This window comes from Protopterus annectens, chromosome 6.part0 (genome assembly GCF_019279795.1).
Source record: "Protopterus annectens isolate FY-2018-M chromosome 6.part0, PAN1.0, whole genome shotgun sequence".
Taxonomy (NCBI): domain Eukaryota; kingdom Metazoa; phylum Chordata; order Ceratodontiformes; family Protopteridae; genus Protopterus; species Protopterus annectens.
In genome coordinates this window covers 1,544,464,053-1,544,488,441 of record NC_056737.1, presented here as the reverse complement: position 1 = coordinate 1,544,488,441, position 24,389 = coordinate 1,544,464,053, and the positions used below count along the sequence as shown (strand labels likewise).

General features: G+C 39.7%; 1 protein-coding gene across 1 annotated transcript in view; it reads right to left on the bottom strand.

Moving 5' to 3' along the window:
• Positions 1-18,428, bottom strand: part of LOC122803999 (extended synaptotagmin-3-like) — a 454,360-nt gene extending 435,932 nt beyond the window's left edge. The window contains exon 1 of the mRNA XM_044073680.1: positions 17,612-18,428. Coding sequence (XP_043929615.1) covers positions 17,612-17,968 — 357 coding nt within the window. The 5' untranslated portion in view covers positions 17,969-18,428. The remainder of the gene's footprint in view (positions 1-17,611) is intronic.
• Positions 18,429-24,389: the final 5,961 nt, after the last annotated feature.

Sequence of the window (24,389 nt, the reverse complement as noted above, 5' to 3'; positions counted from 1 at the left end):
GGGAGCCCTGGATTCAGAGACAATTGCTGATTCCACCACAGAAGTTCTTTCTTGAGACACGGGAGAAGAGGAACAGGAAAATGTCTAGAGGATGCACATGCTGAAGCCACACACAGACTATTCATCTTTTCCATGAAATTATCAAACAAAGAAACATCACCTTTACAAACAAAAATGAGATTGTCAATATAATGCTTGTAAATATATATATAGAATATAGCTTAACACATAATTATTTTATGTGGAAGAAAGACTTTTTCCTTCAAGTTAAAGGGACAGCTATGGGTGCAGCTTTTGCCCCCACCTATGCAGTGACATACATGAGTGAATTTGAGAAGGAGTTCATTTTTCAGAACAGTTTTTTCATCAACAATGTTGTTTTTTTACAAGCGTTATACTGAATCTCATTTTTGTTTGTAAAGGTATTGTTTCTTTCTTTGATAATTTCATGGAAAACATGAATAGTAACACACATGGGTTAAAGTTTACTTCACAATGTTCTCATAGCAACATATCATTTTTGGATGTAGAATTCTACATAGGAAAGGATAGTTTGGTAAACATAAACCTTTTAGGAAACCCACCTCGGTCAATAATTTCTTACATGCTAGCAGCATGCATCCACCACACTTGATTAAGGCCTTACCTGAGGGGGAATTCAAGAGAATTCTCAGGAATACTTCACACCCAAATTTATGGGAGGAAGTTCTTGAAAGACTTTCCTCTAGAGGTTATGAGAAAACCTATACTTAATACCCGAGAGTGTGGTTATGCAGAGGCAAAGGTTTTGGGGGAGGTGGGTATCATGATTGGTTGCCAGTGGTTTCTGAACAAGAACAGATATTTCTTGTTTCCAGATATTCAGAGTTTTCTAGAGTTGTTGAAAAAAATGCTTAAACAACTTTGGCATGTAGTTTGTGATGACCTGACTATTGGACACTTGTTTCCTAGGTATATCACATTTTCCTACAGTAGATATAATAATTTGAAGGAATTGTTAAGTATAAAGTTGGAATATTCTACTGATATGAATGTTGGTATGCAACGTTGTGGTCGTCGTTCGGTATGTGATAAGGTCAGCAACCTGCATGGAAAGAAAATAAATGGAAAAAGGTATTTAGCCTTTGAGAAATTTGAAACACCTGGCAGAGCCTGGACAGTGGAAGATTCCAGTCTTACCACCTTCATCTTCCCTGATGACTGACCCAATGGGCAGGAAGTTCCATCCATAGTATCTGCAGTAAGAAGCTTAAGACGGTGGTTCTCAAGATGCAAGGAAAGGGAAGAAAGCCTACTATGAAGAGTTTTGGGGACAAACACCAGACAAACTGAGCAAGATGTATGTTCGTGAGCAGCACCTAGGCAAAAAAGACACTTATTGTGGCAGTCTTTATGCATAATCAGTCTCCCACAGACTGACATTTACCCTAGATGACATTAGCCACAAAACAGCACTAACCAAACAGAAAAAGTACCCAAAAACCCAAATGAGGACTCCCAACAAACAGAAAAATAGTTAAAAAAAATGGACGGAGGTAACAGACTGACGGTTAAAACAGCATTTGGACTGGAGACAAATAGATCCTGAGAATGGCAAGCCTGAACGTCACCTTTATGAAATACCTTATGCAAGGAGTGTGCAGGTGACGTTCAGTGTACCTTAAAGCAAGGGTAGACTTTGGTAAACTGGCCGGACGGTGGGCTTCACTGCAGGGAATCCCCATTTGTAAGGAATACTGCAGCGGTAAATGTAAGGACATCAACAGTTGCTTTAGATTGTAAAACAAAATACCAGGGAATGGAACACGCTAGACATTGTGTTCCTAAAGAAATTACTGTTACTTCCAGTCAAGTTTTACCACCAATGAGGTGCAGTGATCATGGGGTTATAAAAGTTAATTCATTGCTAGATAATGCTTCAAAACTGAAATCTAAATCAATGCATAGAAAATTAATTACAGATTATACTATCGAAGCAAAATAGTCACTATGTAAAACTGGAGTGATGTTGTTCAGTGGAAAAACTGTAGATGAAATGTGGAAAGTTTTGAAAGAGAAATTGTTTGAGTGCAAAAAAATAAAAAAAATGTTTAACATCAGGATCTAGGCATACAACGTCAGGGGGATATTTTCCCATAAAAACAAAATACCTGATTAAGGTGACAGACAAAAAACATAAGAAATGGAACAGACGTCAAACTATAACTTTGAAAAATGAAATTAACAAGCTGGACAAAAAGCAAAGTGTGAGACAAGATAAAGAAAAATTTGAAGAAAATTTATATAAAGATATTAAGTTTAATAGGAAACCTTTTATAGATATACAAGATGTGGAAGGAGTAAAGACGTACACATTGATAAACTCTGTGCAGATTCTAACATTTCTTCTCAGACAACAGATTATGGGTATATTTACAAAATATTATGCAAAACAGTTTGGCTCCACAAAGAGGGTGATAAAGTTATTCTAGCGACATCCAAGTAACCTCAGACACTGGAATCAAACTGGAACATATTGAAAAAAAACTGCACAAACTGGATCCAAACCCACAGTCATACAGATCCTTAAATCTACTTTTATGTTGTGGAAAAATAATGGAGATGGTAATAAGGGGCAAGTTATTGTCAAAACTGGATAGATTTTGACTTAAAACCATATATCAGCATGCATATGTTGAAAATATCTATTACCACTTCTAAGATGACATTCTATCACAATATAATGACGGCTATAAATGAAATTGTGCTGTGATGGAATTTATATAGAGTTAACTTCAGCATTTGACAGGGTCATCCACAAAACACTGATCAATAAATAAGGTATCAATGTACTCCTAATAAGATGGATAGCTTCATGGCTTACAAATAGGACATGGCAAGTATACAGCAATTGGTCATGTGAAATTCTTGGTTACAGTCAAGGTGTCCCATAGGGGCTCTGTCCTAGGCCCCTGCTTGTTTAGATTGTATCTTTCAGACCCAACTTTTTCATCTGAGGTGTTTTACAGTCTATATGTAGACTACCTGAAATTGTGTAAACAGATTACATGTGTAACCGATAAGACATGTCTGCAAAAGAACTTGACTAAATTAACAATTTGGGCACAGCAAAATAATATGCTGATAAGAGATTTGGGAGACATACATTGAAAGGTGAATATTTAATACAGCACACAGTAATTGAAACTGTAGACTCAGTTAAGGAGCTGAGTGAGAGTTTTTGATTGGCTCGCATGTGAGCCAATCAAAAAAAACGGAGCTCTGTTCAATGCGGAACTGCCAGATGTTCCGCACTGAACAGAAGAAGGTCCGCTGTGCGAGTTTTTGATTGGCTCGTATACCGGCATACGGGCCAATCAAAATCGCCAAACACAGAGCTACTTGTCTTTAATGAGGAAAACTGCAATGCAATGTTCCGCATTAAAGACGAGACTAAAGACCTTTTTTTTTTTTTTGCTCTACATCCAGATTAAAGACCTTTTTTTTGCTCTTCAGCCCTAAGAGGACGAAAAAATATGTGCTGGTATAATACCAGCACATATTTTTTTCGTCCTCTTTTTCATATAACCAAATATGGTAACCCTAGTAGATCCAGCTTTGAGTTTTTCTAAACATATCAACCAATTTTTAATGATAGTTATAAAACTATAGGTTGTAAAAAAGATTGATAAAGTCTAGGAAATCAGAAATGCTGAAGTTTTTGTTAGTTACATTAGACCCAAACTTGAGTATGGAATAACAATATGGAAACCTTATAAGAAAACAAACATGAGTAAACTGGAATGAGTACAGTAGAACTATACCAAGGGCATCCATGGATGTGAAAATTATTACGCAAGACTAAAATATCTGAACTTGTACAGTGTCTCTTTTAGATATCCAAGAGGAGATCTTATTTGGGTATATACGGTGATTACAGACAACTACCTCTGGGAATATTTGGGGGTCAAAGAGTAGTAGAAAATCAGGCAACCTATGCAGAAAATTCTATAGGAATAAGAAGTGTACTAATTGGTTCTCAGAGAGCAGCTGATGCAAGGAACAGACTACCAAATTACATTAAAGAAAGTACTAGTTTAGATATTTTTAAAGAACAGCCTGGACACTTATGGAAACACTTGTTTTGGTATACTGGCAAGCTAGAAAGGCATTGATGCCCATGCTTGAAATATTTGTATGTATGTATGCCATGCCATAATTTAATAAAGCTATTTCTTGTTTAAAAAAAATAAAAAAATTCTCAGAACAATTCATGCAGAAAATGGTTTGGAGGAGGAATGAGGTTTAAGTGAAAGCAGTCACTGAATAATGATTATAATATCGCTTACAGATTGTATACAATAACAATGCACATGATGTATAGTACTTGTAAATGTAAACTTGTTAACATGATTTGATTGCTTTCATATAAATATAAGTTTGCCTATGTCACAAGGGATAATTCAGTAAAGAAAGAAAATGAAGTTGTTACTGCTCAACGTTAGGAGTCAAACAAGAAACTCCACTCCCTACAAGCTCTCCTCACCCCAGAGAAAGTAGACATCTATGCCACGAGACATGGTATAAAGCCACTGACAGCACCAAATCCTTGCAAGATACAGGTCCTTCTCTATGACCCATGAAACCCATAACACATACTTAGACTTAAAGGAAACACTCACCATCTAACCCAATAGCATTCATGGGTGACTTTAATTACCACACTGTTAATTGGGAATCATATACAACACCAAATGTGCAGGCATAAAGATTCCTGGACTTTGTAAACGCAAAACCCCTGGACCAGATTGTCAATACACCAACCACGGAGAAACACCAACCACAGAGAAACATACTGGATCTGGTCCTCACTAATACGAGAGAGTGCTGCATCCCCCAGTGTAAGGTCTTCTTTGGTAAGGTCAGATCACAAAAACGGTATCCTCTGAAGCAAAAAATAAACCTGGGACCCCAGACAGCCTTTAGAGTAGTTCCTGAACAATCCAGTGTCAACTTCCTGCTAGTAAGTGATAAGCAGGAAAAACTTTCAAGTCTCACTAAACCCGGAAATCAGTGCTACCTATGCAAACTGCTCACAGAAATCCTGTAAATATGTTAACAGAGGCAGCTGTATCCACCAGGAATAAGTACAGAACTTACTCAAGAAAACAAGCTACCCAGGTGGACTCACAGCATAAACAGGATGGAAATCAAAAGGAAGAAAATCATGGCAAAATTAGGAGGTGTAGCACCCAGCAGGATTAAGAGCACTCTCATAGGTTCATAGCTATATACTAGGCTAACAACCACCAGGGCTTTTATAAGCCTAGCCATGCAATCCAACCCAACTGCGTCCCTATGCATTATGGGCATTTATTAGGAGGGGTATGGATGTTAGTTAGGAAATTTATATAGGTTATGTGGGGGGGGGGCTATGTTAGGTGGAGACAGGAAGTAATATCAAAACTATTAAAAACATGGGGCCAGACGCAGGGTAAATTTCTGATTTCCCATCCATTGATCAAAGTTATGTTTAATTAAGGTTAGAGATGGATTCTGGTTTACATGGATGGGAAGCCTGTTCCAGAGTATGAGGATTCTTTGAGACATCAATTTCATGGACTTGTCTAATTTAAGTCACAAGCAAAATTTTAAGTCCTTGGATCTAGTGGCTCTGATGCAGTTTTGCGAATGTACAAAAGGTCCATCAGAGCTGGATCCAAGGATACCTTGTATGCCAGGCATAAACTGCCTCTCAGTAACCTGAAGAAAATAGAGTACAGAGATAGGGCTTTAAATCTTACAAAAGGATCTACGATAGCTTCCAATTTGCAGTCATCTGCAAACCTGGTCAGCCAAAGGCCTTTGACATTAGCCTTTACCTTGGAGAAATAGATGCAAAATAGGAGAATTCTTAGCACACAGCCCCGAGGTACTCTGCTGATGACCAGTCTCTTAACAGATGTGGTCTCACGAATCCAGAGTTCATGGATCTTGTCTGGCAATCCAGAAAGTTATACATGGGTTTATGCCCAGTTCAACTATACCAGAGTGGGGTATTGTATCGAATGCCAGGACCAAGTAGGTGGTATGCACCATTTTCCCCTCATCCACTGCATTGGTTACCTTCTTAAAGAAGTCTGCCAGATTTAGAGGGCATGACCTTCCCTTTATAAGGCCAAACTGAGTTGGATCCAGTGTCTGAAGTCTGCCTGTCTGTTGATCATTTCCATGATAATTTGTATCATGGATTTGTATATTAACTTAGTCAGACTATTAGGGCATGTAGTTTCCAGAGTTGGTTGACGATCCACCCTTGTGAAGTGGGATAACCATTGCAGTCTTCTATTACCTCTCAAACTACACAACTCAGGGGACAAAAAGTCCACCAAAGACAAATTTGAGGTAAATTTGGCCTCCCATGCCATGGGCACCTGCAAGGTATTATTTAGCTATGTCTGCAACCTCAAAAGGCAGTACACAATTGTGTGCAGAGCTCACTAAAAACAGAACCACCTAAACTGAGCCAGAAGATACAGCAAACCTACTGGCAGCCAAATTCAGCTCTGACTTTGCCTCGCTCTCCCCCCAGCATCTGCTCAGGAAATACCATGAAATACAACTCCCCTACAATAGGGAACAGGTCCTCAATGTTCTCCCTCTCTCTCTATGGCTAAGAACAAAGCATCACTAGGCCCCAACATCATCAAAGGCTGCCTTCTAAATAACGTGAAATAAGACTTATCATGCCCTCTGAAATAAATATTTAACCATAGCCTCCAAACAGACTTTGTCCATCAAGAATGGAGAGCAGCAACAAACATCCTTCTGCACAAAGGCAGGCCATCTCCAGACCCATATGCCTCAGTAGTCTCATATATAAAGCCATAAAATTAATGGTCAATAATGGCAGTAAACCTCCAGACACTAAACCCAACCCAGCTTGGTTTAGTCAAGGGCAGGTTATGCCTACTCAACCTCATGGAATTATTTGAGAAGGTCATAAAAGCAATGGAAAAGGGCAAAACAGTTCACACTGCCTATCTTGACATGACCGAGCCAAATGACAATACCCCACTCACACATTGTTGACAAACAAGAGGTTAGGTATAAACCTTTATGTCACCCTGTGGGTAGCTAGCTGGCTCAGATAGGACTCAAGAAATTACAACTGGGGAGTCCACCGCTACAAAGAGGCCAGTCACAAGTGGAGTCCTCAGGGCTCTGTTCTGGGACTGCTCCTTTTTGGCATCCACTTCTCTAAAGTCAAGGCCAATGTAAAATCCCCCTGGCTTAACAAATTTGCAGGCTATTGTAAATTAGGTGCAGTTACAGAATCCCCCACCAACACTAATATTCTCCAAGAAGATGTGACACAAACAACTGGTGTCAGAGCTATGAACTAAACCAAAACACATAGGAATGTATAACAGTTTCCTGCGGGAAGTCAGCCACCCCTGACCAACCATCTAAGAGTTGACCCAGCTGTCAGTGACTTGACACATGTAGACAATGATCTAGCCTTTGGTAATGATGTCCCTACAGTGGTGAGGAAATCATTCTATGTTGTGTAACTTATTAAACAAAGAATGGCATCCAAGGTCCAACGAGGTTAATGTGCCAATGTATTTGGCATTCGTCAGACCTATCATTGAGTATAATGCCCCCTTTAGTAAGCACCTTACCAGGCACATCCAGCAGCTGTAATGTCCACTGAAGGTTCCTCACCAAAAGAATACAGGGCATAAATAACATGTCCTGTGCAGCCAGCCTCAAAGCCCTATATCTGTATTCTCTTCTCAACATCAACAGCCTGGAGACAAGAGATCTATGCCTGATTTACAAGGCACTGGTTGCACCCCATTCTGACAGACCTCCTGCATATCCACAAAACAAACACCAGAATTACCCATTCTAAAGACTTTAACCTTGCCTGGAATATAAACAGGACCTGCTGGAGAGACACGCATGTATCCCATAAACAGGCTACTCATCCATGAGGAGCAGAATTCCTCCCTAACCCAATTCAAGTCAAACCTGGACAACTGGATGGGGAACAGGAAATTCATCCCTGGTTTGGCACTTATGTCTCTAATGGACACAGGTAATCTGCAAATGGTTCATCTCCCAGGACCTTGCTTGCAAATGCTTAATCTAAGCCCCTGCTTACACTTGCCAAGGGTACTAGAACTTGCTTAAAAAGGCCCCAGTGATCATTAGCATAGTATGCACCTATGAAGGCTAATTGCTGCTCATGTGAAGCCTCAAAACTGCTTCCTCTCCAGATGGCAAGAATGCGCTGAGGGTTTCTTCACTCTATTTCCCTCCACTAGGCTGTCCAATCAGTAGTCAGAATAAAGGTGTGGAAGGGAGTCAGAGCTTTGTGATGCTGTCAGGTTACTGCATCCTGGGCAGGACACAACCCATAAAGCTAAAAGGCCACCGCACCTTGAGAATGATGAAAATATTGAATTGTAACAAAACAGAGTTTTTAGAAGGGGCTAAAGAACAATTTTATTTTTTGCTAAATAAAACCATGAATTTACATTTAAACCACAACAGGTAATCGAGAAATTGTTTTTGTAGATTAGAAATATGATGTCCTTTGAGCGAGAATAGACCACAATCACACAAGACAACTGTGAGTGAAGGAATATCAGCAGCAAGTCTGGAAAAGTGAGAACACTAAGATTACATATTCTGCAAGGTTCTATCCTCAATTTTACAAGTGAGTGTTTGCAAATGGAAGAGTTCTGTCAAGTACAGACAAGCCTATTGATTAAATATATGAAAGAGCAGACAAGCCTATTGATTAAATATATGAAACAGCATTCTAAAGTGTTATTTGAAAAGCCTTGCTTTTTAAGTCTGTTTAGAAGCAAGAAGTGATATTAGTAAATCAAATGTGTGCTTCAACAAAAATGGGCCCCATAAGCAGCCCATGCCCACTGTGCATAGAGAATGTGGAATGGGTGGATGTAATAGCCAGAGAAATGGAGAGAGATTTAAGAAAAACTCCACATCCAAATACAATACTTAAGTTCTGGCTAAAGATATTACCATCTTATATAAACATTTAACCCAGAGTAAAAATGATTTCTTATGTGCATCTTGAATAGACACCAAATCTGGTTAATAGGAAAATAAAAATTACTCCTCTAACAGCAAACCTACAAGCCATCCTAAGAAATACAGACAACTTGCCTTCCAGCAATATATAAAATTACATACTAGAATTGCTGCAGACAGTGTTTATAGCAACTATAAAAAATTCCATCATGGCAATAGAAAAAGATAAAGTCATATGGAGCAAAGGCTCACCTATTGGTAAATAAAGCCACAATATAAAACTGTAAAGCTGGGAAGAATCTAAGCATGGCATGGATAGATTACAAAATACATATTCCAACAGCACCCCATATTCCTGGATTAAGGAATGCGCACACACACACACACACACACACACACACACACACACACACACACACACACACACACACACACAGATCAACTGCACTGCAGTGACTATGTTGTTGTGTCTTTCGGCTTTTCCCGATTAGACTATGAAACAGTGAAAAGCCACTCTGCAGCACAGCCGCAATAAAAGGACAAATTATTATCAGAAACAGAAATTCAAGAGAGGATATTCCAGGGTGAATCTCTGTCACCACTGATATTTTTTCTTGCCCTTAAGCGGTTTAATCTGTAACAATACCCTAGTCTATTAAGTAATTTCCAGAAACCAACCTTGTTCGAAAACATCATCTACTTTTTATGAAGGATTTAAAACTGTATATATTTCATCAAATTAGGATCTAAAAACATAACTACAAAAATTAAAATTTTCTCAAACATAAGAATAACATTTGGGCCTAATAAATGCAAAAGCAATATTTATAACAAGAAATCTGAAGGTCCAAGAAAATATCAAGCTGGGACAGGACTGCGATCTACAGTAAACTCTGTTAGTTAACTGGAATGCAAGTAACCAGAAAAAAAAAAAAAAATAAAAAAATAAAAAAAAAATAAATAAATAAATCGAAGAAATACTGTACAATTTTCATGTGTTGCATTTTGCTCCCCCCTCCAACAGAAACATACCTTACGTTTTTAGAATTTTAAAAAGGAAGATAGGAATAAATTCCCTCTCCCCCCAACCTACGAACAAGTCAAACCATACAAACAGTATAGGGTACAGTATTAGTCAGGCCTACTTTTAAAAGTTACTCTCAAGAAACCAGAAACTACAGTTATCCGGCATCTACCAATCCCCATCCATGGGTGCTGGTTAACTGAGAGTTTATTGTATGTTTCTGCTTGGAGAAAACAAAGATACAAATAACTTCTCTCTCGCCTCAACCTGAGAACAAGTGAAATCTCTAAAATGTCAACACTTGCTCCATACTCAGTTTGCATCGGATTGCACATCCACTCGTAGACATTCACACAGACTCTCCCAGCTTTCATACATCTCTCCGATCTCTCTCACACAGTTGCTTCTGCTTTCATACATGCATTCACTCTCTTCAATTCATTCAGTTCCAATCCACTCAGCATGCCACTGAAAACCATTTTGCATGCCACGCTTTCTAGCAGAAATACAAGTTTAAAATATTATTCCAGTCAGGCTTTTAATTACTGTATTTCAAATTTTAAAATCAAATCAATACAGTGTTTATGGTATAGTATACAGTACAGTATTTGTCAGGTCTATTTTTAATAGTGACTCTCAAGCAACCAAAAACTACACTTACCTGGCATCTACCAAACCCCAAGGGTGCCGGTTAACAGAGTTTACTGTAAAGGAATCTGAAGTGCAGTGTATAAACATTTGGGAATAGATGAAGGGCTGGCAATAAAACCATAACAAATGAGAACGAGCTTTGTAAAGAATGCTTCAGAAGACTAAAGGCAATACTGAAAACTGCCTTGACATCTGGGAATAAAGTATCATTTGTGCAACAAAAAGTGTTTCAAGCTTACCAAATGATATATCACTCCCTCTGAAGAAGGTATGGGCCTCATCGAAACTATGTGTATAGCTCTGCAATCATGGGACAGCATCCATATGTTGACCTCATCAGATCCAAATATTGTGAAAGTTCTAAAGCATGAAGAGAAGTCTAAGATGACAGTTTTGTTTAGTTTACCAGAAGCAATTTGGAAAGGAGTAAGAAAGGACATCAAACCAAAAACAGAGGAGAATTAGCAAATAGAAGTGCTAAAACAGAAGAGAAAAATACAAGGAAAAGACAAGAAGAAAAAGGAAAGAAAACTGGAAATCCCCACAAATGTAGTGGCAAATAATAACCTCATGTTGACCATGGTCTGACGCACGACAGGTTAAGGAGAGCTGAATTTAAACCAAATGATGGAAAGAAGATAATTGCAGCATACGACAGTGTGGTGCACACGAGTTGGTTTACAAGTCTGTAGAAAAAGTGAGAGAAAGACAAATGCAGGTCCTGTAAAACAGAACTGGAAACAGTTGCAGATCTCATTGCTGGCTGCAATACACTTATGGCTCAGGTTCTGTATAATTTATTTTTTTATTTTAATTTTTTTACCGGGAAAGTCCAGCTGGGTGGTAGCCCATTTTCAGCACAAGCTTGGACAGAAAAAGTCCACACACAAAGAAACACACTCAAAATAACACCAACAAGTCTGAATTACAAACACTTGTACATTTTTACATACATCCATAGTCTGAGGTACAAAAATTGTACATATTCACATACAAGCAGATACTAAAAACCAGGGACAAAATGTTTATTTTTTATATAAAAATAGACTCTTAACATGTTATGAAATTTAACAAAAGATGAAGACAGATTGCGCCAACAAAGTCAACAGGATCCTGCAGAAAAACTGCTGAACAGTTGAAATTGATGTATGGTCTGGGGTGTGTAAGAGCTTTGCACGACAGAAGTTTGACTGGGATCAGTAGGATGAAGGAAGGGTGCTGGGAAAAAGGTTTAAAAGTAAATTTTATGAGGAGAGTACGAGAAATGGTAGTAGATCTCCTTAGCCTGGACTGGTAGAAGAATGCTGCCATGGCTTGGATAAATGAATTTTGAGTAATTTTTTGAAGTTGTTAAGGTTAAGGGGGGAAGTGTGTTCCAAGCTATTGCATCTTGAGAGGAATATAAAACATCACCTGAAGTATTAGTAGATTTGGTAACCTGAAGCAGTGATTTATTTGATGAGTGAAGAGTACGGCTGTTGGAATAGGGGTGAATAATGTTTATAGGAGCTGGCATTTTCTCAGACTGCTAGAGCAGTTTATGAGCCATGGTTAATGGAGTGTATGTTAAGAGTTGTGGTAGCTCTAACCAAGAAAGTGTTTAAGGCAGGACGGTGATGTGTAGTCTGTAGCAAATTTTGCAATTTTATTATAGCATGTTCCTAAATTATTTACATCTGACTTTTTGAGATTAGTTAGTATGAGCAAGGGGGCGGCCACGGTGGTGCAGCGGTTAGTGTTGCCGCCTCACAGCAAGAGGTTCTCTGGTTCGAGCCTTGGCTGGGGTGCCTTCTGTGCGAAGTCTGCATGTCCTCCCTGTGGTCACATCGGTTTCCTTCGGGTGCTCCAGTTTCTCCCACATCTCAAAGACAAGCTGTAGGTGGACTGGGCACTCTAAACTGGCCCTAGGCATGAGTGCATGCATGTGTGTGCCTTCTGTGGATGGTTGGGCGCCGGGCTGGCAACTTGACACCATAAAACTCCACTGCCAATCATGAGTGGACAGGTGATCTACTGTGGCAACCCCTAAATGGGAAAAGCCGAAAGAAGTTAGTATGAGCAAGGCACAGTGAAGTGTTGACAGGAGGTAGATTCTGGCTATTACTACTCTAGTAGCAGGGGTAAGAAATCTTGTTTCTGTATAGAGTTCCCATTTTTGTGTGTATTTTCTTAATAGTTTGGGCTATGTGAAGGTCAAAATTCATCTTATCAATTATGACTCCTAGTAGTTCTGTTTGTAAATCAGGTGTAATTTTTGTATTACTGCTAGCAGTTATATGGAAGGTGGGTCGGGTGGGTTGAAAGATCACAGTTTGGTTTTGCTAGTGTTAAGTAGGAGTTGCGAGTTAGCCATGATTCCACTTCAGGGTATAACTCAAAAATCCTTCACTGAAGGTGTTGTGCATTAGTGGCTGGACCTATAAGTGTAGAATCATCAGCATACTGGATTATGGAGGCTGGGGGGAGGTAGTGTTGAGGTCATTGGTAAATATTAAAAAGAAGAAGATGTCCAAGAATGGATTCCTGAGGGACTCCTAGTGATACTGGAAGCACGGGGGGGGGGGGATAGGTACTGGAGCTACCTAACTGCTTGTTGTCTTTCAGTTAGGTAACTTTGGAACTATGTAAGAGCTTAGGGACTAATGTTAAGGTTGGCAAGGAGATTAAGTAGTTTGTGGTGAGAAACTGTATCAAAGGCTTTAGACATGTCTAGAAAGACCAATGATGCTATTTTCCCTTAGTTTCTAAATTGATCGATAGTGTTGGTAAAGCTAAGGAGGGCAGCTGTGCTACTGTGATGGGGTCTGAAGCCATGCTGTGTTTTGGCCAGTAGATTACTGGTTGTGAGGTACTGTAAAAACTTGAGAATGGATGCATCCTTCTATTAGCTTAGAAAGTGGGGAGAGTTTAGTGATAGGTCGATAATTTGTGAGTTTGGTTGAATTACCATCTTTATGCAAGGGGATTATATGAGAAATTCTCCACATAGATGGGAAATATTGTTCAGCTATGGAGTGGTTAATTAGTATGGATACAGGATAGGAAATGGCTTTGGCTGCTACTTTTAGGAACTCAGCTGGAAGGTTATGGGCTGCTATCATGGTAGGTTTGAGTTTCTTAATTTTTCTATGGTCATTGTGGAGATATGTATTTCTATTGTTGTTGGTTGAACTAAATATTGCTGGTATTGGAGTTGGGTTATTTTTAGTTAAGGATAGGATACTTTTGGAAGTACTTGTTACACTGTTCTGCAGTTGTCCCTAGATTATCTGGTAAATTAGGGAGAAGGGTAGTATTTTGACACGGATAAAGATTTTTCTGATTGCACTCTAGAATCTTTAAGGATTTTTTTTGGTGTTTCCTTTGCAGTTTAGTGCAATTTATTTTGTCTTGTTTGATTTGGTGTTTGGCCTTGTTCCTGATTTTATGATAGGTGGTGCAGTCATCCTGAGTTTTTGGTAATAAGCCATAATTTCCAAGTTTTGTCACTAAGTTTAAGGAGCATTTTAGTTTCACTAGTTAGCCATAATGAAAGACAATAACGTGGAAAGACTGTTGCACTGGGAACTGTGCAAATGCTTCAATATACAACTAGCTGAGAAGCACTGGAAACGCAACTCAAAAAGCACTATAGCAAATGTTTTGATCACATGGGGTCACCCAATACCAACAGTTAAGAAAACTATAATTTGTAGTCCAAGGAAAAAAAAAAAAAAAGACAAAAGTAGCATAATTGAAATTGCTACACCTAGAGATTAGTATCCTATGTGCCAACAGAAATTAACTGAAACAGCAATGAAAAAGAACACAAGAAGATTACAACAAAGGGATGAAAGCAGCAGCTGCAGTAGCATTAGCCAAGAGAAAATGTGAAAAGACGTTTGGAAGAGTAGTTATGGGAATGTGGACACTGACATGATCATGCAGCAAGCTGTCAATTAAAGATATGTGGAACGGGCGAGGAGAATAAGGTTTTACTAAACTCAAGAGAATTGCAAAAGGTACTTTTACCAGCCTCAGCTACAATTCTCACCCCATGTTTCATAGGCTGAAACAGGATACAGCAATAATCACTTTGAGTATCTTTCCATAAACACCAATATTTGCCCCAATCTACATTTGGTGTTTTAGTACAGAGGTTGACTAATAAGAGAAAAAGTTTGCTTGAAGGCTGAAAAGTGCATTGTTAAGGAGAAAAATAACAGTGTCAGTAGTTACTGAGATAACGCAAAAGGTCCAGTAAACAGAGATTAGCAATTAATTAGAAAGAGCTGCTGTTCACAAAAGGACTACAACAGGGCAAAATGGGGGTCAGGAGGAGTTAAGGACCACTTAGAAAAGATAGGATAGTGATGGCTAATATTGTTAGAAGAGTAGTATGAGACAAACAGCAACTGGTAACGTTGGTAAAGATAATGCCAGTTTTTGTCTACAAGGGAGTGATTATTATTAGAAGAATTAGGATGACTGAGTTTAGCTAAGTGGATGAGTGAGGGTATGAACTGCAGAGTACTGCTACAGTTTTAGTTTATGATGACTCCTCCAGCTCAGGTCCAAGTCTTCACTAAGTATAAGACCACAAGAAGATCAAGTTGTTAGTGCATCTAGCAAAGAAGTGAAGTCAGTTAGTGTACCAGAGGGTGGGAGGCAAGTAATGGCCATATATTCAGTTTTTGTATGAGGCCAGTGGAAAGACCCAAGAGTAAGAAGTGTGGGTCAGCTTCATTTGGCAAAAAAAGGAGGAAATAAGGGAAAGACTGAGAATTTTTTTTTTTTTTTGTAAAGTAATGTTCTGTCAATTTCGACTCTAGGATGGATATTTTTAACAGTATGGAAGGGGTCATATAGAAGAATGTAATCCAATTTTAAATAATTCTCAATAACAGCACATATCTCTCTTTTGAGTATATTAAGCAACATTTCAAGAAAACTTAATTTATTATTAATACCGCCAATATTTTTCATGATAAAGAGTCAAGTAATTATTCTGGATAAAGTCACCTGACTTGACTGAACCCCTGAAGGCCAAGTAGTAGAATATGTATAGAAAAAAAAAAAAAAAAAAGTAATTGAGCAGGTTGATAAGAGGTTGGGGAATCTATATGAGAGAGACAGAGAGAGCGAGCATGTGTTTTAGGATAGCCACATTAAAAAAACAGCTGTATGGTTTAGGAAACTGTGGAGGGGGATTGTGTTGAGGTGCAATGTTTCACAGAAAAATTTATTTTACCACTATATTGCAGAAGTTCTACAAGAAAAGTTAGACAAAATAAAAACAGTATAAGAAAAATAAGTATCTCAGATGTTTAATAAAAATAAAGTTGTAATGGAAAGAAGGACGAATAATGCAACTCTTGAAGTACGCTATGTCAAGCTAATAGCTGCATCCCGGGAAACAGGTGTAGAAGGTAAGAAAAGCATGTGAGCAAAACATTGCAATTAAGAGAATTGCTAGTAAAGACAGACAGTCATGACCCTCTAAACAGAAAGGGATCCCCATAAAATCTAACAGCCACTAAGCTACATAACAAGTCTTACTCAGCAAGATTCAAGAAAGTAATATCTGGCAAGATAATATATAGACAAGGCAGGCCAAACAGTTCATCTATAAAAAGCTAATTTATAAATGTAGCACCTTTAAATTTTCCTTCAACAACCCGGAAATCTCAAGGGTTAAGCTAACAAGAAAGGATGCTAGATACTGTACATGTAATGAGATTCTAGAAACCATATAGGCTAGAGAAAAAGTGTTTTTTTTAAAAATATACTCTCATACTTCTATGAGGCTTATTTACAAATGTAATCTGAAAAAAAAAAAAGCGCACACCTTTATTTCAGGAACTTTTCCAATGAAGGAAAAGAACAAACAAGTCTGTACTTACCAAGGGTCTAGGAGTCCTCTTCATACACAAGGGAAATGTTCAGTTTTCATGTATAAAAAAGGAAAGCTTCTGCAGTTGTGCCAATACATTAGACACAACTAACTGGCAATGTATGCAAATAAAATCATGATTCTTGGTACAGATTTGTTTATCTAGCTATGCAAATGATGAGATCACAATTTCTATAAAAAATTGTTTCATGTGGTCCTTCTATTAGTTTGTATTGTCCACAATGCTCAGAAACATTTTAGAACATTTTTTCAATCCTCTCCCTTTTACACAACTCTTGAAGTACCATTAAATAACCTACAGCAGATTTAGGGTGTTGCCAGACCAGACCACAACGGAATGTTAATTAGAACTTAATCCCATACCCAGTCTCTACCTGTGTCACTGTGCTGGACATCAGTAACAAAGAGTTCTCCATCACGGAAAGAGAAAAAGATAAGAACCATTAACCATTAATGATGCATATTCTTATACAATTTGTCACCCCCCCCCCTCAAAAAAGCAAAGCAAAGAAACCTTTTAACAGGGCATTCTTTAGAAATGGGAAGTTCTTAAGGATGCTGGAGGATGCCCAGCCATTTCTACTAACCACATAGGTGTGTGTGTGAGGGGGTCCATACCTACAGATGTTCAAATTTTCACACAATGTCCAGATTTTTGGTCTGAACCTTTATCAGAAAAGTTGTGGTATTCTGGCAAATCACTGATGACCAAAGTCACTATACAGGGAGAAATAGCGGAGTGTCAGACTTCATATCCTTCAGAAAAATGCATGCTTATGCAAAACATGTTATTCTAATAAATGTTTAAGTTTATAAAACCAATATTTGTCTCTGATTTGGGGCCTTTAACACCTCATTATTTTTTTACATTGTCCAGATCATATACTAACAGGCTGAGAGGTATGTGAGGGTCTAATTTTACTCAAAACACTGCAGAGCAATTTGTGTTAAATTAAACAAAGAAAAACTTAAGACAATGCACTGTGTTGACTTACCCATGCTGGCATGTGATCATAGATTTCTTTGGCTATTATATATTTTTCGCGTTCGAGTACTTCAAAAGCTGAAGACAACCGAGCGAGCTTCCCTGTTCTATTTTTCTTCCACCACATCCAAAAGAACAAGCCCAAAAGGATCCAGCTAATACTTAATCCAAAAAAACCGGCCAGATATACAGGAAAAAGATAGAAAAAAGCTTTGCCAAAGAAAAACATTAATTCCACCAGAAACTGGTTCACAGCGTTTGTATTCAGCTTCCCAACAGTATCACTACAACCTCCAGGTTGCTCGTCTTCAAAGACAAACACACTGTCCCTGCGTTCATTTTTACCGGAATCACTCGAAGTTTTCATAAGTGAGCGCTTTCTGAACAAGGTTCCAAAAGTAAACACTCAAAGTTTGCTATACCTTTGGTATGGAAGTATTGCATACGATATGAATACACCTAAGTTGGAAACTGCGTACAACTCTATTTTATAAATCAAACTGCCTACCTATACAACACCTTCGTCAATAACTGCCCTATGTGACTCACATACAGGTAATGTATACCAGCTCCGCCTTCAAAATAAACCAAAGGGTTTCAGACTCAGCCCTTCTTCAGGTGGTACGAGCTACATCTACAACAGAAAAATCTACCTGCCTGTTGTACTACTACTCCACCCTAAGGCTAGATGCGGCGCTGTTTATAGTTGTCGGGTGTCACAAACCTATATACAGAATAACACATCCTCTCTGCTGTGTTTACAATAACTGTTTGAATGCGCTTGGCCCTCTACACGTGAGAGGACAGTAGGTACTCGGACGCCGCCCTATGGCGCCGTAAAGCAAGAACTTCTGTAGGACTAACCCGGGCCGGTATGTGGCACTCAGAGTGCTATATAATAGCTGCTTAGGTAGTATTCTAAGAAAAATAAGACTTATAGGACTGACTTATTGCAAACTGCCTATGCGCCCGAATTAAAAATCGGTGTTTGACTTTATCGGTTGGCACTAGAGGAAATTTCTAGAAATGTCCTGTCGTAAGTAATAGGGATACTTCCCAGAACCTCACTGAGATAGATAAATGGTTTACAGACATGCAGGTGACTATTGCATAACAATTTACAGAATATTCATCTTGAGCGTGCTAGGGCTGCAGTAAATTTATTGTAACATTACGTATAAACAGCAATACTGCCGAAGATGTACAGTATACGTGCATGACAAGTAATTGTGTGTTGCATTTGTCACCACCAAGACAGAAACCACATATGATTAAATGGTTTATACGTGAGAACTATATTGGCTGGCATTGTTTGCGGTATTTCATGCTGAGAAACAACGATTTTTGAGCTGTTTATGATTTTTCCTACTTCAGTACAAAATTAGCTCTCCACTGCCCAGATTTTCGCACTCTAGTGTTTTGCCCATGGAGTGGGGGCAACAACTGCAAATTATGTTATCTTGATATTTTGTAACATGTCTGTCAAACCAAGAAAAGCGACTATAGCAGGCTTGTCTTCTTAATAAACCAGGTGGGTAGAAATACATCTTATTTATATTTCCTTTAAAGTTAAAAGATGTGGTCTGGTTCTAGTAACAGTGTTTTGTCAAGTAACAAGCTTCACAATTCCATTAAATAGTGTGCCACTGACACAGTGCCAGGGACAATCAAATCCTGCTGGTGGAAATTATCTCCACTAAAACTAACAACATAGCCAGCTTTAGGTGTCAATAATAACTGTGGCTTGGGGGGGGGGGTGGTGCTTAAAATCATCCTTGACTGTGTGGGGGCCTCACAAAAGCTGATGCTGTTTGGGGAAAATTAGGAGAAAAATGTATTAATTTCCTGATTACGCTCATTAATTGAATTGGGGGGGGGGGGGGGCAGTGATATGATCCTGTTAGGAGCTGATCATGAACACGAGCAAGGTAAGTTCTAGAGAGATAAGCAGCCCAAAGTGACTGATCTCTGAGCAAACCTTAGATTTTAAGAAAAGCTGATGCTTCCAATGTTCAGAGATAGTTTTCTCTTTCAGGGAGTTTTGTAAATAGTGGCAGACACCAGATACTATAACTCGCAACTTCTTTGCTCAAGAATTTTGGGCAAAGCTGAAAATAGCAGAATAAAGGCTCAAAATCAGGAAAATGTTTTAAATATTCCTCTACTTCACTTACAAAGTTTGCCAGCAAATCAAACTTTTTTTTTTTTTTTTACAAGGGTCAATGTAAAATTTTGAGGCAAAATCAGGGACGATCAGTGAAATCAGGGACAGTATACATTACTCCTCAGTGAGGTAAATAAGTGATTTACCCTGCTATTGTTTGACGACTGCTAAATAAGTCACTGATCTGGTGTTGCAGTACCACTGTTGTACAGTGTATTGCTGTTTGCTGAATAAGTGCAAAACTAGTATTGTTATGGCTTATGCTTGTTTGTGTTTGTAAAAAAAACAGTGCTTATTTTTTATCTGTGCACACTTCCATTAATACCAGGACACATACATTATTCTTCTGGGTATCAATAAAAATGCAGTTAACAAGTAACTGTATTTCAAAAGTAAGGCATAAAATTCATCACAGAACATTCAGACACGGTGGCTTCCACATCCCAGTCTGCATAAATGGATTTTGACTTGGACTTGGTCGCCTCTGCTCTCAAGCGCACACATTCTAAACCAGCTCTACTCAGATGTGTGTATACAGATGGTTTCTGTAAGATGTTCTTCGTGTTTCACTGTTGCAGTCATCAAATGTGGGTTATCCCTGCTGTGGTAGCCCTCAGCTGGCCTGAATACCAGAGTTGATGTTTTTCTGCGTCAGCTGCTGTCACTGGCTAACTGACGTCAGGTCATCAGTGCTATAAAGCAAGGCAGCCGACGCCATTACATCAGTCTTTCTTGCCGTGGAGCCCATAGAAGAAGCAGTTTGCAAGTGTGCCGATCGGTCGCTACCAGAGTTTTGAATTACAGCCGAAAACGTCTAAAGCTAAGTACCTTGTTGGGGATCCTTTTTTCTTGCACTGACCAATGTCTGAAAAAGTTAACAATTGTCTTGCCTGTGGAAAGCAAATCCGACACAGAGACTTCTATTCATACTGCTTCACTTGTGTAGGCCCAGACCACGACATTCCCCATTGCCGGTTCTGTGCCCTCTTTTAACTCGAGAACTATTCATCATAGAGCTCTTATTGTAGCCAGGTATTTTCGTCTTCCGTCCTCGCATTCCGAAATGGCATCAGTCAGCCAACAGTCTGTAGACATTCCGAAAAAATGTAAAGCTAGGGATAGAGACAGATCACTCAAGGCTAAGCATTCCAATGACTCTTCCGCTAAGCAGGTCATCAAGTTTCCATAATTCATTGAGGTGCTTTTGCAACCCCTGATGCCCGATCCAATACTTTTGCAGGCCTCTACCGAGACCCTTTTGAAGTCCGGTATGCCACAGAAATCTTCTTTATCTTCCGAGCCTTTGGTTGTCTCTGCCTTGGTTGGGTCCAGAGCCGCGACTCAGGCACCAGCTTCCATGGAGGCTACTCGCACTACCGAATTTAGACAAAAAACAATGTCTTCTCATCTGACTACCATTTCTCTCAGACCAATGGATACCCTTAGGCCTAGAAGCAAGGCTACTCCTAGGAAATCTACTTTTAGTCACCATCTTGCTCCTGCTCCACCACCCCAAGCTCAAATGCTTAAAATGGCGGAGGATCTTATCTCCCTTATCAGGGGTAGTCAGGCCACAACTTCTAAAAGGCAAAGAGACCCTTCTCCTGAAATACTGACAGAACAGGATTCTGAGGAATCTGATTATTCAGATTAGAAGAACAACAACCTTACACTCTAACATCTACATTTATGGTAAGCGTACACAACTGTACTTTATATGGGGGCTGGGGATTGTGTAGATGTCCTTACATTCACTACTGCAGTATTCCTTACAAATGGGATTCCCTGCCATGAAGCCCTCTGTCTGGCCAGTTTACAAAAGTTTACCATTGCTTTAAGGTATGCTGAACATCACCTGCGCACTCCTTGTGTAAGGTAGGGCATTGACGTTCAAGCATACCATCCTCAGAACTTCTTTGCTGCCAGTCTGAACACTGTTTTAACTGCCAGTCTGTTGCATATATCTGTTTTTTTTTCCTACCATTTTTCTTTTTATTGGCTTTTCTGTGCATACTCCTGTTTGCTGGAGTCCTCACAGTTGCAGATAAGTACCCAGTTGGGTTTTTGGTTACTTGTTCTGTTTGTTTAATGCTGTTTGGGGTTAATGTCATCCAGGAAGGGTAAATGCCAGTGTGGGAGACTTGATTCCCCATAAAGACCTCCATGATAAGTGTCTTTTTTGCCTTGGTGCTGCTCACGACCATACGTCTTGTTCAATTTGTCAGGCGTTTGTCCCCAAAACTCTTCATAGTAGGCTTTCTTCCCTTTCCTTGTTCCTTGAGAACCAATGACTTAAGCTTCTTGCTGCAGGTACTATGGATGGAACTTCCTGCCTTGAGGGTCAGCCGTCTGGGAAGAAGAAGGTGCATAAGGTAAGACCAGAATCTTTCACTTTCCAGCCTCTGCCGGGAGTTTCTCCTGAGGTTATTGTGAACCCGGAGGCTCACCTGGTTGTTTTATCGGATTCTTCTACTGCGTCTGAGTTGGAGGCCAGTGAGGATCTGGCAAGTAGCACATCCGACGAGGCTTTGCAGGCATCCGTTTTGGGTGTTCAGAGGGAACCACGGTTGACTGTTTCCAAGGGGTCTAGTGGAGTTCCATAGTTTCTGTTCAGGGAAGAGTTTCCGACTGCAGTTGTGGAATGCCGTCCTGAGTCTGAGCCTGCTCAGGTTTCCAGGACGGCTGTCCCTTTGAAGAAGAAACAGAAAACTAACCATGTTTCTTCTGCTCCTAAGGATCCACAAAGTGAGTAGCAGACCTTTACTCGGGTTAATTAATGCTTTACTGTCGTTGTGGCCTCCTCAGGGGGTTTCAGTTCCAGCTCCTCCTTGGTCCACCTCTTTCCCTAAAAGGCCCAGAAAATTCCATTCTTCTGAGGTGGATTCTGATGATGACTCCCTTACTTATTCTTCCCAGATTCCTTCTCCTTTAGACTACGGGTCTGAGGAAGAGGATTCTCATACTCTTGATAATCCCTCTGAGGAAATTTCCTTTGGGGACACGATCTCTAGGATGATTAACTTTTTTGGGTGGGATTGTGCCCAGGTTTTGGATATCGGTAAGAGGTACTATGAGTTACTGCAAGTGGATTCTCCTAAACCTGTGTCCATGCCTCCTGTCTTGCCTGCTTTATTGGATGTTATTTCCACTGCCTCTAAAGCACAGGATTCTCTGCCCCAGCTCCCAGGAAGTCTGATAGGTTTTATGAGGTGCCTGAGGATTGTTCCTTTTTGTTTAAATGTTCTTCTGCTGACCCCTCTGTGGTGCCTGTAGCCTCTGATAAGCCATCTCATTTGCTTTCTTTGTCCAAGTTAATGCTTTCTGACAAGGACAGTAGGACCATGGATAGGCTGGGTAAGAAAGTTTATACTTCATCTACCCTAGCTTTTAGGGCTGTTAATTATCAGACCCATAACTCTAGGTATGCCTTGGCTCTTCTTTCTCAGGCCTGTCAGGTTCTTCCTGATCTTCCAGACTCTGAGAGTAAATCTTCTGCTCTTTCCTTGCTTGGGACTTCCTCTCAGGTAGTTTGTCATTTTATCAAATGTAGTTATGATGCTGCAGATGCCTCTACAAGGGCTGCTGCTTCTGGTTTGGTCCTGAGGAGATATTCATGGCTTAGTTTTCAACCTTTGCCTGCTGATATTAAGGCTAAGTTGCTAGATGCTCCTCTGGATAATACTCTTTTGTTTGATGAAGCAGCTGCTGGTTTATTTGTCTCTTCAGGACAAGGGGAAGGCTTTACATGAGCTTAAGCATGCATTTTTCTCCTGTGCCTAAATTTCAACGGAACTGCCCTTCTAAGCCAGCCTTTGTTTGGAGGCAGTCTCACCCTCCTTCTAAAGGGAGAAAGGGTAGTAAATGGACTCCTCCTGCTAAGGCCGCTCAGACTGCAGGGATTCTTAAGCCTTTCTTTCCTGACAGACTGAGTGCTGTCTGACTATCCAGCCATTCCCAGCCACATTCCTCTTTCTCTTCCTTTTTGGTTCCAGATCACCCAGGATTCTTGGGTTTTGTCAATCATTCATCAAGGGTACTTCATGGTCTGGATTTCCCATCCACCTTTTATGGCCATTCGTCAGCCTCCTCGGGAACAGCTTCCTTTTTTCCCCAGAGGTTCTTCGGTACCTCTTGTCTCAGGGTACTATTCAAGAAGTGCCTGTGTCCCAAAGGGGGAAAGGGTTTTATTCAAGAATGTTTCTAGTACCCAGAAAAGAAGGTACTTGGAGACCTGTTCTAGACCTCTCCCATCTGAACACCTTTCTGAAGGTGCCTTCTTTTCATATGTTGTCCCTTCAGTCCCTTTTCCCTCTCTTGCTCCCTCAGACCTTACTGGTGTCTCTGGACCTCAAGGATGCTTATCTCCATATTCTGATCCATCCTCTTTTCAGGAAATTTTTGCATTACTCTGTTGCTTCCTGGCATTTTCAGTTCTGTGCTTTGCCCTTTGGCCTTTCTACTGTCCCAAGGGTGTTCACCAAATGCCTCGCCCCTGTGATTGCCTTTTGCAGGCTTCAAAGGATCCAGATCTTTCCTTATTTGGATGACCTGCTGATTCAGGCATCTTCTCCAGAGGTCCTTTTGCAAAATCTTCATTTTACCATTTCTCTTCTTCAGAGCCTGC